Genomic DNA, 18948 nt, shown 5'->3' with positions numbered 1-18948 from the left:
AAATGAAGATACTCACAGAAAGATTTCTGGCAAGGCCTTCATAGTTAACTGAAGGGGGATAAAGATAAGAATTGACAGTTGATGGTATGTTACAATTAGAAATAAAAATAATACAAAAATATAGAATGTCAGACCCAAATCCTATATTTAAATACCAAAGCAGGTTTCAAACAGCTCATTTAAATCGTTATATATTAGCCATTTACAGGAATAAGACAGATCTTTAGAACTGCTCTACTTGGCATGCTTGTGAAATTATGTCATATTGTTAAATACAAAGGCAAGTTACAGAACATTCATCTATCTATCCATCTGTTCATCCATATGTCTGTCCATTCATCCACCTGGCCCTTTATCCATCTACCTGTCCATCTATCTATCCATCCATCTATCCATCCATCTATGCATCCAAATATCCATCCATCCATCTATCTATCTAGATCTTGTATGATTTCACTTTGTAAAAGTAGAACTGAACGTGTTTTACACACGCATGGCAAATATTTGGGAAGACAGATCCCAACCCTAAGAGAGTTTATCTCTAGAGAGAGGAACTAGGTTATGAATTAGGGGGTTTTAGGGGAGGAAACTGTTAGTTTTCACTTTATACACTTTGATATTTACTGATAATTCCAGAATTTCCAAATAAGAGGGACACAGGAGAATTTGGAAGAGAGGGCAAGTAGAATAGTTTTAAAACTGAATTCGCATAGCAAGCCCACAGTGTACTTAGTGTACTTTGTGCTACAAATCAATTAACTGTCTAGTTTTCTAAGATTCTTTTAACTATACTTTATATAAGTTTGAAAGAACTATCCAGATAAAAGAATATGTATTGTGTACACATATTTTATATACGTATGTAGACAGATATAGTTTTTACTTAATTTGGGAAACTCAGGGGCCTAATTGAGATAGGGGTGTGGCTAAAGCTTGGTCCTCCCTTTCTAAACATCTCTGGGGACTGCCATTGCCCCTATAGTTTTTATAGGAGGTCTTATAACAGTTGTATACTACTTTTATAATTTTTAAAAAAATATTAATTAAAATTTATCATGCATAGAGAGTCTGTGCTCTGGGTCACTATGTTAATATACTTGCAAAATTATTTTCCTACAGTGAAATCTCTCTCTCCCCAGGAATAATCAACAGCATCCATTGAAACACAGCACTGCTATGACCAAACCTAACCCAATTCTGCTGTCAGAAAAGCTTTTTTCTCTTCCTTCTTTGAAGTTAGGTCTAACAAAAAAATAAACAAAATAGGTCCTCAGGATCTGAAAGTTACCAAGGATGGCAATCCAAAAAAGGGGCATGAACAGAGGTGCAAACAGTTATGAAACAGACTTGACTTGCAAAAGAATGAATGTTTAAAATTTCTTGGCAGTTTGGGTTTGATATGGTCAAGAGAGAACATGAAATTTCTTCTTCTTCTCTGTTTACAAATGCCTTCTTATTGTTATTTGGAATGGTTTAAGAAAGTCATTTCCGAGGACAGAAATCAGTGGTTATAGAAGTCACCACCTCTGCCACATTCTTCTTCATAATAGAATATTATTCTATAACATCTGTAAGTTATTTTAACGGAATGTCATCAATTGAAGTGAATAAAGGTAGCTGAACTTTTCTCTTAGGGTTTTCTTTTTCTAGTACAAGTAATCTTGATCCTAACACAAACAAAAAACATACTACAACATAAAATTGTACTAAGTTCATCAAAAAACATGCTCAGCCATGAACAACAAGTAGATAAGTGGTTGGACTCGTGTCGTCACATCCACTTCCATTAAATCTCTTTAGGTGGAAAATATCTGCACTGGAGACTTCATCGTGAAAAGGAAATCAACTGATCTGCTTTGGTTTAGAGATATGATGACTTAGAGGAATGTATTCTGACTAGAATCATATCCACAGTTAGAATAGAGATATACTTACACGAATAGTATTTATCTGGAACATCAGAGGGTCTCAGTCGAGCTGCTGGTCCATATACAAGTTTAATATCTTTAACATCTCCCAAATATTTATCCAGGTGCGCATATTTCTTACAACTGGCTTGTTCCATGCCTAGGAGAAAAAAAGCCCCAAACATGTTGCAACTTCAATAAAAAATTTAATACGTGGAATAGAATTTCTTTTACTTCCAGAATTTAATTCAAAAACATTTGTTCAGCATTCATGTTAGCTGAACAGCCAATCAGTAAGACACAGAACTTCAACTTTTTCTACCACTTTTTAAAAAATACTCTCCCAATAGAGGAAGATTGGCATAGATGCTGGCTCAGCGACAATCTTCCTCAAGCAAAAAGAGGAAGACTGGCAACAGATGTTAGCTCAGGGCCAATCTTTCTCATAAAAAAAAAAGTTAAAAAAATCTTTTCCCTTTCCTTCATTCAAAATTAGTTTACTGTTTCTTCTCATTTATCTATTACAATTTCTTCATGTGAGTGAGGAGGACGACCACAGTTTTAGACCAAATATGAAAGCCTGGTTATTTTTTCAAAATCACCTAGGACATTAACTGGGAGTATAAAGCTCTCAGTCTCACTCCAGGACTGGAGCTTCTTTAGAATCTAGCTTCTTAGGATTGTTTCTAGAAATAGTTTTCAATAGTTACTGACGAAGCAAACAAGAATAACAATAAGAAAAAACAAATGAATAAAAAGAATCTGTTTTCTATTTTCTTATATACAAACCATTTCTACAGTCCCAAGGCCATCCACAAACGTGTTATAAAAGAGCACAGTAAGTGAAAGAGAAATTAAAATATTGCCAAAATTAATATATATCCCCTCTAAATTCAGATTTATCATGCTAAAGAAAATAGAAATCCATAATATTCTGTACAAATTAAATCTAAAATTCTTAGAGTAGATTTACCAAAATTTAATATTGACAAAAAATTTTTTTAACTATCCAAATTCCTGGTGTAAGCCTTCCCCAAATCAGAACATGGGTGCATTGTGGTTGAAACGCTCCCAGGTTTCTGTGAATTCTGTATTTCACTTGCACTTTATATTGAATATAATTTTCTCCTAAGAACTTTCCACAAGAAACTACATTTCAAAAAAAGAATTAACTAAAACAAACAGAGGAAATAATGAAAGAATTATCAAGTAAGCTTTTGGGGGGCACCATTTAACTTGAAGAGTAAACGATGGAAATTCAGATTACCATGATCTGAAATAAGAATCAGGTTCAGGCATCGATGCAGGTTCAGCCCCTTTAGACCATCCATCAGCATGCCGACCATGTTGTCCACCCTCTGCAAAGCTCTGATGACCTAAGAAAGGGACGCAATCTCCTGTGATGCGTTACATACTAAAGGCTATTTCTACATAAAGCTATCTCTGCTAAGAAGGAAAAAGTTCAGTGGATGCAAATGTTATGAGAACTGATTCGCATCAGGCTAAGACAAGAAGGGTGTGAAATATTTGCAAGTGTTTTCTGTAATGGATCAAATCAGTCTAATCTTTACTTATGGTCAGTATATTTCACTGTAATGTAAAAAGGCTCTTTCAATATGATTTTTCATTCACTCAAACATATCCAAGCAACATGAACTGGAATTTTTAAGTATTAAGATAAAGTGGGTTTTGATGTGCCAGTTATATTAGAGTTTAACAGAGTTTACAAGTCGGTGAATTTGATTTGGAAAGCAATGGGCTCAACCTTGAATGAAGATGAATCAGAAAAGACGGTACTTTGGAAAATCTTTAGTGAATTAAAAAAGGTAGCACTGATATTAAAACTTTTATGATCTGATAATCAAACAATTACAAAATAACCCTTAGATTTACTTGTAGCCAGACTGATCTAGACATGGGTCTAAGTGTCAGTGACTTTAGTGAAAGAATAAAATTATACCAGCATCTAGCTAATTGTTCAAACCAAGACAACAGCTACAAGAAACTTTTCCCTTCGACCAATTATGACTGGTCACATTGCTGGCCTCGCATCTTCCTTACTCCACCTCTAAAAAGGAGCATTGCTGCTTGAAGGGCAGAATCAAAGGGAGGACACAGGGTACTAACTACATGGGAGCTGCCGGAGAGAAAGAATACAAAGGTCAACATAGACCCAGATGAGGGTCAGCGCCCCTCTCTCTCTGGCATCTTGTATCTGATGAGATGGTACCCAGGAGGAACCTACTCTTTAAGAGGGGCAAATCTAGGGTAGGCCCACGTAAGGGAAACCAAGAGGAGATGGCTTAGGCAGCTGCATTCAAGTGAGAAAAGTGAGTACGTTTTCACTCTCTTCCTTCTGCCGTTGCTGAAGCATTTAGAGGAGCGGCACCCTCAGAAACACGCACAATGGACATGTCAGGCCAAGGTTTAGTCTGGACTTGTGCTAAAGAGTCCCCGAGGCTCATGACCTATCTAGCCTGGGCTACCTGGGATGAGGATCTGGGAGTGAAACTCTATCAAGGAAGACTGTGTTTTCCTAGTCTTTAATCTCTTGGAATCATCTGGGGCAAAAGGTAAGTCGATGTGGATTCTGAGATTAGGGATCCTGGCCAGACCTCTTCTCCCTTTCATTATGACCAAGAACATTTAGAGATCCTTACTTACTGTTTCTTTTCATATTTTAGGTCACAGGTAAACTATAAATTATAAGGAAAGTCAGCTTTAGAGGTACAAGGAAAGAAGCTCAAATCATTTTCTGCTCTAATGCTTCCTGTGCTATAATATACAAAAATGATGAGGCCACACAAAAACTAAAAGCAGTATATGATTATAAACATAGCCAGGAGCAGGCTAAGATCCTGAACGAGTGTCAGGTCAAACAAGAAGTTACACTGAGAGCATTAGTCCATCAACTGTTTCCTTATGTTTATTCTCCTAGCAATGACTCAATACAACGATTACTTGAATTTCCCTAAACTTTTGAAAAAATCTCCCACCCTTTCATACCCAGGCTCTGTAGCAAGCATGGTCTCAGAAAGTCAGAGCTATATGTCCTAAGGAGGACAGTTCACAGGAGGCTTCTTCTGCTATATGACATATTATCCTACACTTTCATAGAAAATTGGAGTCTTACTTGTTTACAAAATTTTCAAAAAGCACTTCCTTTTTGCGCTAATGTAGGGAGATATGGAGTAGATAAAGGCTTTGGAATCGAAAATACAGAATTTAATTCATCATCAGTTCAATCTAGCACTGCAGAAAGTATAAACAAAACAATTCTCCCAACTCTTATGATTACAGTACATCCTTTGGTTTAGTAAAAATGTGCTTCATACTCACTCTTTCCAGAAATCATGGAATCTTATAGAATGGTCTAGAAACCTGCTTCAAAGCAAGGTTCCATTAGATGTTACCAGGTTTAATAAAGTAATCACTGATAAAAATATACTTACTTCACTGCTGACGGGTCCATGCGAATGACCTGAAGAATCTGGTTCTTCTAAATACAGAGTGTAAAAGTGGGGTCTAAATCAAACAGTATCAAAACGTAATGTTTTATGAACACATTGCAAACAGAATGGAAAGAATAATTCAACAACTGATAGCGAATACAAATTATACAACAGGGGGTAACATTTCTAAACTTGCTGAGAAATGACTTACAGGTCTGGAATTCTTCACAATATGGCTGTAATAGCTCACTAAAGAGTTCATTTGGATATAAAACATCATAGCCAATAACAAGGTTTTCTTGTCATTTATTTTAAAATATTGGGTAATTTCTATTAAAAAAAGGCATATTTACAACAGAAATCAGTTATCTACATACCTTTCATCCTTAGGAAGCTGCAGCCACTTAAGAACTGCTAAAATTCTTTCTTCAAATGGTACTGAACTAAAATTAAGGATAAACAAAATGAAACAAATCCGTGACAAGTGTTGGGTTTAAAATCTAAACGTTTGTCTTATCAAAAATTACATTAAGAGAGACTAAAACAATCCAATGTATCAATTGTGTTTGAAGCAATATAAGTTTTATTTGAAAACTTAAATTTGTTTTCCCAACAAAGGAACAAAAGATACTTTTCCCAACATATGAAAGTTGCAATTAGGCTTACAAATTTGCTTCCTATACTCTACTTGAGGATATTATTCCCATACCTGAGAACAGCAATTGTTATTCCATGAAAAACCCATGTGCCGATACACTCTTTAAAGGGTACCTTACAAAGAAGTCACTCATTGATGTCTCTTAGGAAAACTGGGAAGTGGGCTCCTGAGGAGCAGATGGTTCCCCAGGCAACATTTCCTTGGCAGAATTAATTACACCTTCCTCTGGGTACAGGATCTGGTTTAGACAACCCCATCAGAGTGCTTGCCCAACCCAAGTACAGTTAGTTGCACTCTCTATTAGCCCTTGAGAAGCCAGAGAACATATATCACTAATCTTTGAATACCCTATGCCAAGTACAGTGCATGGCATGTAAAATCTCAATTGCCATCCATGGAACGAAAATAATGGCAAACAATATGGTGGGAAGAGGCATTGCACTGTGCTCATGTGGCCCATAAAGAATAAACAACTGCATAACATCGCTGAAGAAAATCACTATGCATTCCGTGTCCGGAATTTCTGGTCTTTTCTGTTAGTCCCCCAAATACACTGTCGTAGTAATTTTGTGAAAAAAATTTCCTAAGTGTAAAATAAACAAAATTATTTTGGAAGACTCACTAACATTATCCAAAGAGAGTCTTCCAGAAAAAAAGTCTTTGATTTTTTTCTCAATACATCATTGCTTTTGAATATCATAGGGAGGTGGTTATGATCAGTTTCTCACATTAGATGGCTTATTTACTAAAGTAATCTGGAAATGCACATCCAGACATGCTATTAGCATCTTCTTTTAAATCATATTTCCAGAAACCAGAGAGTCATTCCTTCTGTGTCCTCTAATACTTTCATCTCCTTCTCCTCACTCTTTCTCCTTACAGTGAAAATGCGTGGTGCGTCCACTCTGACACCGTACTTTCACCGTGACTTCATTTTTTTTATTTCTGCCCAAAGATCTAAACACAAACCCTGCATAACCAGTGCTTTCTCGAAAACCTCTAGAAGAAAACTTCTTTTGTTTTACTATTTACCGTCTAAAAGTGTTTGAGCCAGAGTGCTATATTCTGACAGTTCTCATGTTTTAGCCAAAATATCACTCAATGCTAGAGCTTAGGACTTGATAAAAAGGAGAGACTGAGATAAAAATAATCTGTTCTACACATTATAGGTCCTCAAAAAAGTACATCTACACATACCCATTATATATTTTATAAATGTCTGGGAAAAGTCCATTGATTTTCACATCCGATCCTGGCCAAAAAAACGTGCCAGCCTTCAGGCCTTGATATTTAGCTGTGAGCCAAATCTGGGGAAGATAAAGAAGGAAAGTCAGGAAATTATGCAAATATTCACTTCTTAGGAAAGCATGCGCTCATGTGACACCAACGCATTCCTCTCGAGTGCTGGAACATTTTTAAGATTAACAAGTTCCAGCAGTTAGATTACAAATTAATCATGTAATATGACTCCAAAGAGCCACAAAAAGAAATTACATAATTAGATTAAATTAACCTAAAAAATATGGAGTTAAGCCAGTTGGTTAACTCCTGCAACTTTTAGAGCCATCCCTCTACTTAATAGGTTCTCCTTAAAAGAAGTATTCACAAATATACATATCTTTAATTGACTGACATTTTTGCTTACGTAACTAACATGAAGAACTTATCATTGCCAAGTACAGCTCTAAATAGCATTGCTATAAGCATCCTAGATTATAACTTAAATAATCCTCATGAAAACCCTATGATGTAGTTAACAGTATTACCTACAGTGTAGATAGGAGAAAATGGAAACACAGAAAGAATAATTTGCCCAAAGTCACACAGCTTTAAATGTCAGAGCTAAAATTTGAATTTATAACCTGCAAACTAAACATCAGGCTCTTTTTTCTTCTAAGAGGAATATCAAGACTACCCAAATAGACCCTGTGTAATTACTGTTGCAATTAAAACTAAAAATAAAAAGGAGAACACAGGTAAATGACCACCAAAGAGAATCTTCTGAGTTTCCATGTTCAAATGGAGTCCAAGGTTACCTCCTTCAGAAACAATTAGCTTTGTGTAGATCAAAATATCACCCCCAGACTATTGCCACACGCTACTAGTACAAGAAGGCAGAATCAACGAGGACAAAGAATGGCTCAGCCCAACCCAAACTCAGCTCTGAAATAAACTACTCTCTTTACACAACGATACAATCTGTATTTAGGATCATCAGCACTCATCTCCACTCAGAAAAGGATGGCCAGAGATACAGTAAATGAAGTAGGTTATTAAAAACTCCAGGGAATCTGATATTTTACTCTGATTAAAATAAATGAGAAAAAAAATAAAACTCTTTTAGTAGTTAAAACAAACAAACAAACGACTCACTGGTTCTCCTTTGTACCACTTAGGATTAAATTTTTCTTTACTTTTAAGTGCAAAAGAAGCGTTCATTTTGGGATCGTACATTTTATTGTCAATTATGCCGTGGGATTCTGGATAAAGTCCCTAAAAAATACAAAATACAGGTTTTATGCAAGTTATGAGCTTTTTAATGTGAAATAAAGTCACAGGACAAAATCATCAAACAGAAACAGATTATCGACGCTACAAAGAACTTAACATAGTTTAAGGAGGGAAGAATAAAATAATGGGTGTTGTCAAAACACAACCAACCCCTCATGATTTTATGCAGTATTTGTGTTGCAAATTATGTAATAGGAGAAAATCAGTTAGGAATGCTAAGGATGAATGTCTGTATAAATAGTCAGCCTGTCAAATTTTCAAAAAAAGTACTCTGTTGTCCTTTTGCATTGCTGAGTAAAGCATTTCTGCAGAAAAAAACTCCTTTTTGGTTGGGTCTGAGAACAGCTTACATCAATACAAGCTAAAGTATTAATTTTCTGGCTTCAACCCTAAGCTCTAATGAATTCTACTTTCTTCCCGGATTCAAATGAAATCTGGAAATTTTTACTGAAACAAAACATCAGGCAATGCGGCAGGCTCAAACTCATACACCAAGATGATGGGAAAGACAAGTTGACAACACATGAGTGTGGGGGAGGTTAGGGGCCCAAATAAACTAAGCCTTAAAACTAGCAAGAAAAAACAGGGCACAGAATCACAATCCTAAAACAGAGAGGAAACCAAGAAGCAATTTATTGGGATCTTTAGTCATGACCTCTTTTCACAGATAGGGAAATAGAGACCCAGAAGGTAAAGTGACCTTCCCAAGGCGACAGCTAGCTGGTGGCAGAGCAAAGACCAGAACCCAGGTTTCCTTGCTAACTACTCAATGGAAAAGAAGCTATTTTTTTCCTGATCTGATATCTAATTATTCACTTGAAAAATATTACATTTACATCTCACGTCTGTGAACCCATAAAAGCTGAAATGTGGAGCTTACTGTGACAATGCTGTAGTGATTGGGGAAAGTTTTTGTTGGATACACTGGTCTCATGTTTTTAGCATAAGTTCCACAGGTTTCTACAAGGAAAACAAATTAAAGGTTGTTATTGAATACAACTGACAATCTGTTTACCTCATTTAGCTCTGGTACCACGGAAGTCTAAACAGTATACAAAAATTAACCCAGGAGGGATTTATAGCCATATAAAATTTCAGAGTGAATTATAAAGCAACACTAGATTCAAATTCAATGTTAAGAGTTAGTTTTTTCTTAGACAGAAAAATATTAAAATAATTAAGCCAATGAAGAATGATCCCATGTTTATCAATAACATTAAGTTCCAGATGGGCCAGTTGTAGCAATGATGCTTGCTAGATCGTTGTCTGATACTACTTAGTGGTCACACACCCAAATCACAAGAAGTAGTACCAAAAAAAAACCACAACAAAGCAAACAAAAAAACTGTCTAGTAGCTAAATCTGCAAAACTAAAACAAAAGTGAAGCAGTAGCCAGGCTGACAGTGGACCAACCCATTGATCCAGGACCGGCCAGCTCTGTACAAACTCAACGCTGCTCGATAGACAAAGGCATCTTTTGGCTTCAAGTCAGAGAAAGCATGGAAGTCAGCCTTCCTGATTTATCCCTGGCGTCACGCTCTTCTCCTGCCTCTGCTATTGGAGAAGGAACACACAACTAATGATTCCAGCATTTTAATACCTCATTGCCTAAAAATGCTCCTTGGATTGGCACGTATCTCTATATTTCACTTCCAAACAGTTCAGAATTACAGGCTACATTCCCCAATTACCCAAAGCAAGGGCTCCAGCTAATTATGTGCAGTCATGCGCTGCACAACAACATTTCTGTCAACAACAGACCACACGCAGACAGTGGTCCACAGGATTACTACCACGGAGCCCAGGGGTGTGGTAGGCTATACCTCCTGGGTTTGTGTAAGTGCACTCTACCATGTTCGCACCACCACAAAATCACCTGATGCATTTCTCAGAACGTACCCCCGTTGTTATGTGACACACAACTGTACCCATTCTATTATTGCATCAATAACTTATAGAATAATCATTCAATTAAGGCCTTTATTGAGACAAAGAAACTGAAAGGATGCTACATTAGCATGAGAGGCAAATACTCTATGTCTATGCTACTAGTATCATATCAGAAATACCTTCAGTTTTTGAAATTCCACTTTTAAGATGTAATACTTATTAAATAAATAAATGATTTTCCCACAGAAGGAATCCCAAATTCCAAGAAAAAATATTAATATATATTTATATTTTTTATATTTACATATAAAATATTTTTTTAATCAAAGGATAAAAATCCTAAGATAACGGTGTTATCTTAGCAGTATTTAAAAGGCAGTTTCAGGGTAATTACAATAGGAAAGACTAGTTCCTTATCATCAAATTCAACTACTTTGCAAGAGAGAAGTTTGGTAAAACAGGGTCTGCCGGTATTTTTCCAAAAAAAAGGCAGCCTCCCTAGGCTGTCTCACAAAATCACGACACCCCAACAGTAAATGCTGAAGTTACTCACTCAGTTTGTTGATAACAGGAAGAAGTCCACCCCAAGTGTGTAAATATTCTGCCCTGAAACCATCCAAAGAAAATAAGAGGGTAGGAGGCATTTCAAACCTGGGTAAAGAGAAAGAAAAAAGAGAACGTTGAAAGAAGCAGAAAGAAGACAGCATTCAGTCAAGATCCCCTCCTTTCTGGGCAGGCATCCAGGGAGGATTTTCCACAGAGGTCGGTGTGTGATCTACAGAGCGCCAACAAGCTCAGCAAGCATCCTCGCAAAGGATGCTTTACGAGCATCTATATTCATATGTGTGCTTTTACATTTCATTACATATCTCTTATAAAATAGTATTTATTAAGCACTCATAGCATTTTGAGCTACCATACAGAGAACATCATTCATGGTTCCTGCCATTCCAAAAACTAGACTAAATGCTACTAAAAAGTAATGATATTTTCCCAATTTGCAGGAGAATAAACTGAAACAGCATTTTTGAAATTATGTTTTTGTTTCCACTAATTGTTTTTTCCTGAACAACAACTTTCCGATTATTGTCTTTACTTGAATCTCATAGATGGTATCTCATCTCACACAAATTTTATACAATATTTAGTTTTTAAGTTTAATATATTTAATATATTTAAAAGATACTAATATTTAAGAGAAGTTTGAGAAGTATTTACTACACTTAAATTTGTAAGCAACAAAGAAATGATCCAAAGCTGGGAATAAACAAGCAATGAGGGTACACACACGCCCACAGACACACAGAGTTAATGTGTGCAGTATGGAAATCCAGAGGGAGACAAAAAAAACACATACCATGATGGACTCAGCAAGAGAGAACTATGGACAACTGATACATGGCTACATCAAACCAGGCATGGTTCAGAAATTTTGCAGCTTCTAATGATATCTGGGAGATGGCAGTGAACTTGGATATCCTGGATAACCGTGAAAAAACTTTCCACTGCATGTTTCCTCAGTAATTCAAAATTTGAGAGCAAACGCTCATCTTACCGTATCTTTTTCAACTCTCCCTCCTCCTCAGCTTACTCTCATAGATCAACCCAAATGGAAAAAGCAGAAAATCTGAATAGAATTTCCACTAATATTTGTGCCATAGCTCTGTTGGGAGACTCTGCAGAATCAGCTGCATTTAGTCTCAATGGTCCATAACTGTACAAAATTATTAATATTCAATCAACGGAAAACATAAGAGTTTTCTGGGCCACCAGGTAAATATACTGGTATAATAATTTCCAGTATAATAAAATGTGTTCTAAATTATGATCTTATAAAGAAAGGAGGAATTATATTTTCCACTAAAAAAGACATTACAATTAAAAAATAATGATTAATGTTTAGAAGGAAAAGAAAGATTCAAAACACACTAAGTCTAAAATTTCCAGTAAACCTCCGACTTAAAAGACAGCTTAGGGTACATGAAAAGTCCCTTTCGAAAAAAGTCTCTTCTGCTGGAAGTTTTTGGTTTGGGTTTTGCTACTGTTGTTTCTGCTGTTTTAAACAAAAAAAATACTCTCCCATTCAAAAGAAAAAAATACACCTTATATAGCAAAAATAAATTATAATACATAAACAAAATAAGCTAAAATACAGCTTTAAAATTTTTGTTTGGAAAAATAATTATTTTAAAAATTGAAAATATTTTTCTGAAGATGAATAATTCAACTTATATGAGGTAATAGACCTCAAGTTGAGCAAAGATTAATATATCTAATGCTTTCATAAACTTTCCACCCTTTGAATTCCATAGAAACTTCTCTTGATGGCCTGGTATACATACGGTACTGTGCAAAATACTTTAAGGACAAAAAGAACAAACAGAAATTCTAAAAATTATGTAACATCCTCTTACAGACATGTTGCTTACCCTAAAAATTTATAAATGAATCAAAATAAAAAAAATTAAAAGAAGTCGTAAAGAAATTTGCTACAAGTTCAACTCCCAAAACTCTAAATGAGGGGCTGGCCCCGTGGCCGAGTGGTTAAGTTCGCGCACTCCGCTGCAGGCGGAACAGTGTTTCGTTGGTTCGAATCCTGGGCGTGGACATGGCACTACTCATCAGACCACGCTGAGGTGGCATCCCACATGCCACAACTAGAAGGACCCACAACGAAGAATATACAACTATGTACCGGGGGCTTTGGGGAGAAAAAAAGGAAAAAAATAAAATCTTTAAAAAAAAAAAAAACAACTCTAAATGAAAGTAAAGGGCTCTCCTTCCCAAGAAGGAAGACTCAAATACTGCCACCCAACACTCATGAACACTAAAGACTAAATACACATGACCCCTCTTTTTCCACCAGCCACCAGAGTGACACATGCCACAAGCATCTCTATCCCACCAGTGCAAACCCAAGACCTGACTAAAAACAATGTTTAGTGAACCAACGAGTAATTATTATTTTTATCTTTTCAATTTGGAAAAAGAAAAACATGGTACTTCTAAAAAAGAAAAGATCAGCATCTCAGAATATAATCTTACCCTGCTGGACACTGTGGCTCATTAATGTTCTCACATGTTTCTTGTACCCAACTTTTCTCACCTAAAATATTTTCAAGAAATAAAACGAGTTGAACACACTTGGTAGTGACAACAATTGTGATGCTGTGAGACAGACTAGGACCAACTCCAAAACCAAAATATGTTAACAGATTTACAGATAACATGGGTCATGATTCCAGGGAAATATAACAAATACAGGGGGCTACTCTGTCTCAAACAAGAGTTAGTTGATAACTGGGAGAAAAAATGAATGTATAATTGCAAAACTAAAATATACTACTGTATTTATGAGAACTTGAAGACATCTTTTCTATTTTCAAATTGTTAATATTTTCAGGCCAAATTTACAACCCTCCTTCTATCCACCCAACAAAATCTTCTGTATTAAACCCTTGATGTCTTAGTTCCTCTCATAGAGAGCCAAGTTCTGTCAAGGAATTTCAAGGAACCCTGTAACACCCAGACAAGACATAGAAATAACATCAGTTTACATAATACCCTATAATCTTGGGCAGTAATTTCGTATCCACTCTCTCAATGTGTGGCAGACATTGTCCTCATTTACTATGAGGGAACCAGGGGGACACAGAAGTCAGCAAGACTGCTAAAGCGATCTTTCCACAAATACAGCATAAAATATGTAGCTAATATCAAAATAACATGCGAAGGTGGTAGCGGGTGAGTGAGTGACTATGGATAGAACACGACTGGCCATGTGTAGATAATAATAATTATTAAGCTGGTTGATGGGTACAAGGGTCACTACATACTCTCTTTACTCACATATATGTTTGAAATTTTCTTTACTAAAATGTTTCAAAAATATTTTTCCAGCTAATATAGTTGGTCAATCGATATGACTCCTGATGTAAAAAATAACACCTATGCAAAACCCAGCTAAGACCTAGGAAGATGTCAGGCTGTTGTAGAAGCCGCGCATGAGTACATGGAAACCCGACCTAGACATGCAGAGCTGTAGTTGATGCAACAGTCATCTTTGTCCCTGCAGTCATCCGAACAGGAGCAAAGGCTTCTGGACAACCTTTTCTCACCACACCTGAATTTGCTGCACGTCCATATACGTTCTGGAAACAAACATCAACAAAATACATTTTACGGTCCAAATTCAACACATCCAAAGTGAGCACAGAACTGTTATCTTCTGGAAAATGATCCATGAGAGACAATGAACTACTTCATAACTCCTAGTCATTCACAGAACCTGCCACCACAGTGCTCAATCTGAACTGACAGATAAAAAACATGCAGGCAACAATTACTATTATTTCACTAAAAAAACAGAATTTCATCATTTTAAATGGACAAACACAATTATTGTTACATAATTCATATGTAGATCTTGTCTTCTTCTACCAGCCATTTTCAGAGTTCTCAAAATTTAAGTGAAATCTGACTGACTCCCATTTAAATATTTTTCCATGTCATATGCAGAGAAGTCCAAATCAAAATGAGAAAATTTCCATATTCCAATAGTTATATTTTAAAGTTTAAGTAGACATCTTAGAACTCTTGTTTTAATAAGCCCAAAGTGAAAGTATTCCTGTATTTCAAGGAGCCTTTTTGAACTTAAAGTGCAAATTAGACTATATAGGCTTTCAGTGTACATTAAAAACAGGCATGGCTTTGCTATCCATAAAACGTTTAATGAAAGCAAAATATGTGATCATTTTTATCTAAGGAAACATAAAGGCCAAATTTTTAAAAATCTCAAATGAGTTAGGTAGATCACTTCCACAAAAGACCTAGAACTTTCCTTTGATCTCTTACTAACGCCCATGACTCCGTCTTCCCCTGAACGTCTTCACCTGGTTCTATGCACGTCTCCTGGTAATCCAGACAGCAGTTCCCAAGGTCAGCACAAGCAGAATCACAGCGACAGTTCCCAAATGTCCTCTCAAAACAGCGACCTTTGCAACTTTTAACTGAAAACATGGAGTAGTAAGTTAGATGTTTCTAATTATCATAGAATTACAAAGTAAATATCAACCAATACACCTAAGGCAGATTCAAATACTACTTTAGAAACATAGATGGAGTAATAAAATTACCCAAGAATCTTTTCACAAATACACATAAAAAGTGACACCAATAGAAGGTAACCTTAAGTACAGAGTTTGCAATTTTATCTCTTGCCATAGGAAAAAAAGAGCTTTTTTATTTATGACAAACCCTACTGGGTCTGATAAGACTTAAATACTTATGGTAAAGAAATGTCAGAATAAGAGTTTGTTCTGAATATTTTATACTCTGAAAAGGTTGGTTTAAACATCCAGAGAGTTCTCTAAAGTTTCAAAATGTGAGAAAAGATTTTAAAAGTGATTAGCTATCAATATTTCAGAAAGAGAAAGAGGACCTGACTTAATTCACCCTCAGTCTTGACGTAAAAAAGAAATAATCTGTTTGTGCAGAACACACGCTGGGGGACTGCCCCTCCCACCACCACCTAAAACACCTGCTCCACCTTCGGATCCAGCCTAGTTCCCTCGGGGAAGCCTTCTCAAACTCTCCATCTAGTTGTGGCATGTGGGACGCTGCCTCAGCATGGTCTGATGAGCAGTGCCATGTCTGCACCCAGGATCCAAACCAGTGAAACCCTGGGCCGCTAAGTGGAACGTGCAAACTTAACCACTCGGCCATGGGGCCAGCCCCTTGTTTTCCCTTTTTTAAGATTTTATAAAATCTTGTCTTTCTCCTCAGTCATTGTAATTCCATTTACAACTAGATTATTTCGTTAGTACCCCAGTCTCACACTCGACTACAAACTTCTTAAGAACAAAGACTACACCTGGATTTTGCCCAGCATCCTGCATCCCTGGTACCCAGCAACGTGCTTGACTAGAGTTGGTACCAGTAAGTTTTTATTAAATAGTCAATGGCAGATATGGCAAAAGAATAATTTTCATTAAAAAAACACAATTTTATGTTGTAACTCTCTACTAGACATCTGGAATAAGCTAGGTGCTTATTGGATTACTAAAAAGTCAGGATGGTGAAAAAAATCCACTTGTAAAATAATAGGAGTGCAACAGCAAAAAGGAATTATCCTAGCTCTTGACTTTAACGTCTCCAGACCCAGTATGACACTGCCATGGGATTTAACTCTCATGACACTGGAAATTAGGCAACTTTAAGGACATGAAATGACAATAATAATTTCTAGAGTCAGAAATACTAATGTTCCTGACCTGCCGCAGGGGAGAACCTTTTAAAATAACAGCTATTATTTGAAGCTCATTAAGATGCACCTAGTAATTTTAAAAAATGTATGTGTACTATGTTAGGTTTAGATTAAAATTGCTATTTTTAATCCTTCAGTTTTATTTTTGTGTGTCAAGCTGAACCCAAGGTGAATTGCTCCATACTCAAAGACCACATAGGGGAACACTCAAGTCTGCAGCTTCTTAGTTCTGTTAAACTTAGACATTGCTCTGAATAGACTGCTGACTGAATACATAAAATTACTACCTTTTATTCATTTCAACAATAAATGATAGCTTAACAATCATTAAAATTGTTTTAAATGACTAATAGTACAATGCCAGAAGAACTGAACAGAAAAAGAATTTCTTCAATTTCCAAAACTGAATTCCCTAGGAAGACCGTGGACGATCTTACAAGGGGAAAAAAGACCAACCTCGGAGCCAAAATAATGCCGACTACAATGCACGGTGATTCAGAGTTTTATTATTTATAGTAATCTCATCAGTGCTGCATAGATTTCTGCCTTGATATAAAGAAAAAAATACAGAAAGAAACTTAAAAATATCTCTATTTCTTTGAAACTACCAATGTCCGCAATTTTAAGAGCCTTAAGGGCACATGCTGATAAGTTTCTGCTTGCCCGGGGATGCTAGCTGGTCACCTGGTAACCTCCTCAGCTGCTTCCGTGCCTAATTCCTTGGGGGAAAGAGTGTCCTGGGAGGCCCTGGAGGAAGGCAGGGGACGGCTCCAGGGGCGCGCCATCAGAACCTGTTGGCCAAGGCTGCTTGTTTGTCTCTTTGTCCTTAATTTATTTTTGTTGTTTTGGGGGTTTTCCCTTTTGTTTGGTTAGTGTTGTGGTCATGGTCCCTCTTCAATGTTTTAGGATGAAATTTTGCAAGTAAATAAAGCATTACGTGGCTAAAATAATCAGAGCTTTAAGAGGAAGGCTCAAACCAGCATGAAATGGGTAGTATCTCTGGAGTACCCATGGGACTGGGACACGGCACTTATCTATCACATCCTGAAGAAGGCTGAATATCCACACACACACACACACACACACACACACACACACACCATACTAATTACCTTCTTTGGCACAGCTTGGTTTCAACCCAAATATACAACCAAGGATTACTGTTAGCACACAGACTGACAATACCTGTGGGGAGAAAAAAGAAAATTATATAGCTTCAAAACCTTTTTATCTCTTCCAATGTTTCTAAATGTCCTGGTGCTGCTCCGCTTGCTGATCCAGGGGCTGGTCACACGGATGTGTGCACTCTGTGAAAATTCAAACTGCACACTTCCGCTTTATGCGCTTTTCTCTATGTAGTGTACTCAAATGTTAGCAGACAAATCTATGCCATCCAAGGCTAATATTGCCAGAAATTTCCCAACTGATATAAATGAATCTAGTCAGAGAACTTGTGATGATTAAGGGAGGGAGAGAGGAAAATCTACTTAGAGATTCAATTTCTTATTTGTTAATCCATGGAGGGCAATATGAGAATCTCAGATGCCTCTCTGAACAGCTTTGCCACCCACACCCAGACAATAGCCTCCCAGGCACTGTGGCAGCTTGTGGGGACCAGCACTTGACAGGGCTAGGCTACCACATCCTGAGCCCAAATGTTTCTACAAGCTGGTTGTGTGATTTGGAGCAGATAACTCAAGCGGTCTAGACCTCAGATTCTTAACCTATAAATTAAAGAATTGGACTACATGGGCCTCTCAAAATCTTCCCAGCTCTCACATTTCGTCACATTCCCATTCTCCACTCTTCTGGCCTTTCACATTTTAAAATAAATGGATACCCCATACAACTTCTAAGAACAATGACAGAACTTTTATTTGTGAGTTAGAAGAAACTGGGGCAGAATAAGCCATAAAACAATCTTCAATATTTTTTAGTGGGATGGAATTTCCTTGACAGCTCTCTGGAGCGTCACTTTGCAGGGCAATTCAACAAAATATGCATTGAGTACCAACTATGTGAAAACACTATGTCAGGCACTGAAGGGAAGAATAAGAGATATCTCGGGGAGCTTCAATTTGTGTGGGAAAAGGTAAAAACAACAGCACGAATGGCTCATATTGGGTAGGCTCTAGGAAGCAGTTGCAGTTCTATAGTTGTTTAAGGAAGAAGAAATGCTGGGTGGTTGGGGAGAGGGAGATCAGAAACAGCTTCATAAAGAAAGCCTTTGGGCTGGGCTCTGAAGGGTAACTGATGGTAGGATC

The 18948-nt window shown here is 36.8% G+C and overlaps 1 protein-coding gene across 2 annotated transcripts in view; it reads right to left on the bottom strand.

The window, feature by feature from the left end:
• ENPP1 (ectonucleotide pyrophosphatase/phosphodiesterase 1) overlaps positions 1-18948 on the bottom strand; it is a 66964-nt gene that overhangs the window by 19104 nt on the left and 28912 nt on the right. For both annotated transcript variants that reach the window (XM_023651100.2, XM_070223876.1), the window contains exons 2-14: positions 17797-17869; positions 15312-15428; positions 14445-14570; positions 13465-13525; positions 10973-11070; positions 9409-9488; positions 8391-8510; positions 7215-7324; positions 5737-5802; positions 5360-5432; positions 3175-3283; positions 1936-2067; positions 17-48 (exon numbers count right to left, since the gene is read on the bottom strand). In XM_023651100.2, coding sequence (XP_023506868.1) covers positions 17-48; positions 1936-2067; positions 3175-3283; positions 5360-5432; positions 5737-5802; positions 7215-7324; positions 8391-8510; positions 9409-9488; positions 10973-11070; positions 13465-13525; positions 14445-14570; positions 15312-15428; positions 17797-17869 — 1197 coding nt within the window. The remainder of the gene's footprint in view (positions 1-16; positions 49-1935; positions 2068-3174; positions 3284-5359; positions 5433-5736; positions 5803-7214; positions 7325-8390; positions 8511-9408; positions 9489-10972; positions 11071-13464; positions 13526-14444; positions 14571-15311; positions 15429-17796; positions 17870-18948) is intronic.

This window comes from Equus caballus, chromosome 10 (genome assembly GCF_041296265.1).
Source record: "Equus caballus isolate H_3958 breed thoroughbred chromosome 10, TB-T2T, whole genome shotgun sequence".
Classification (NCBI taxonomy): Eukaryota; Metazoa; Chordata; class Mammalia; order Perissodactyla; family Equidae; genus Equus; species Equus caballus.
This window is presented reverse-complemented; position numbering and strand designations above follow the sequence as displayed.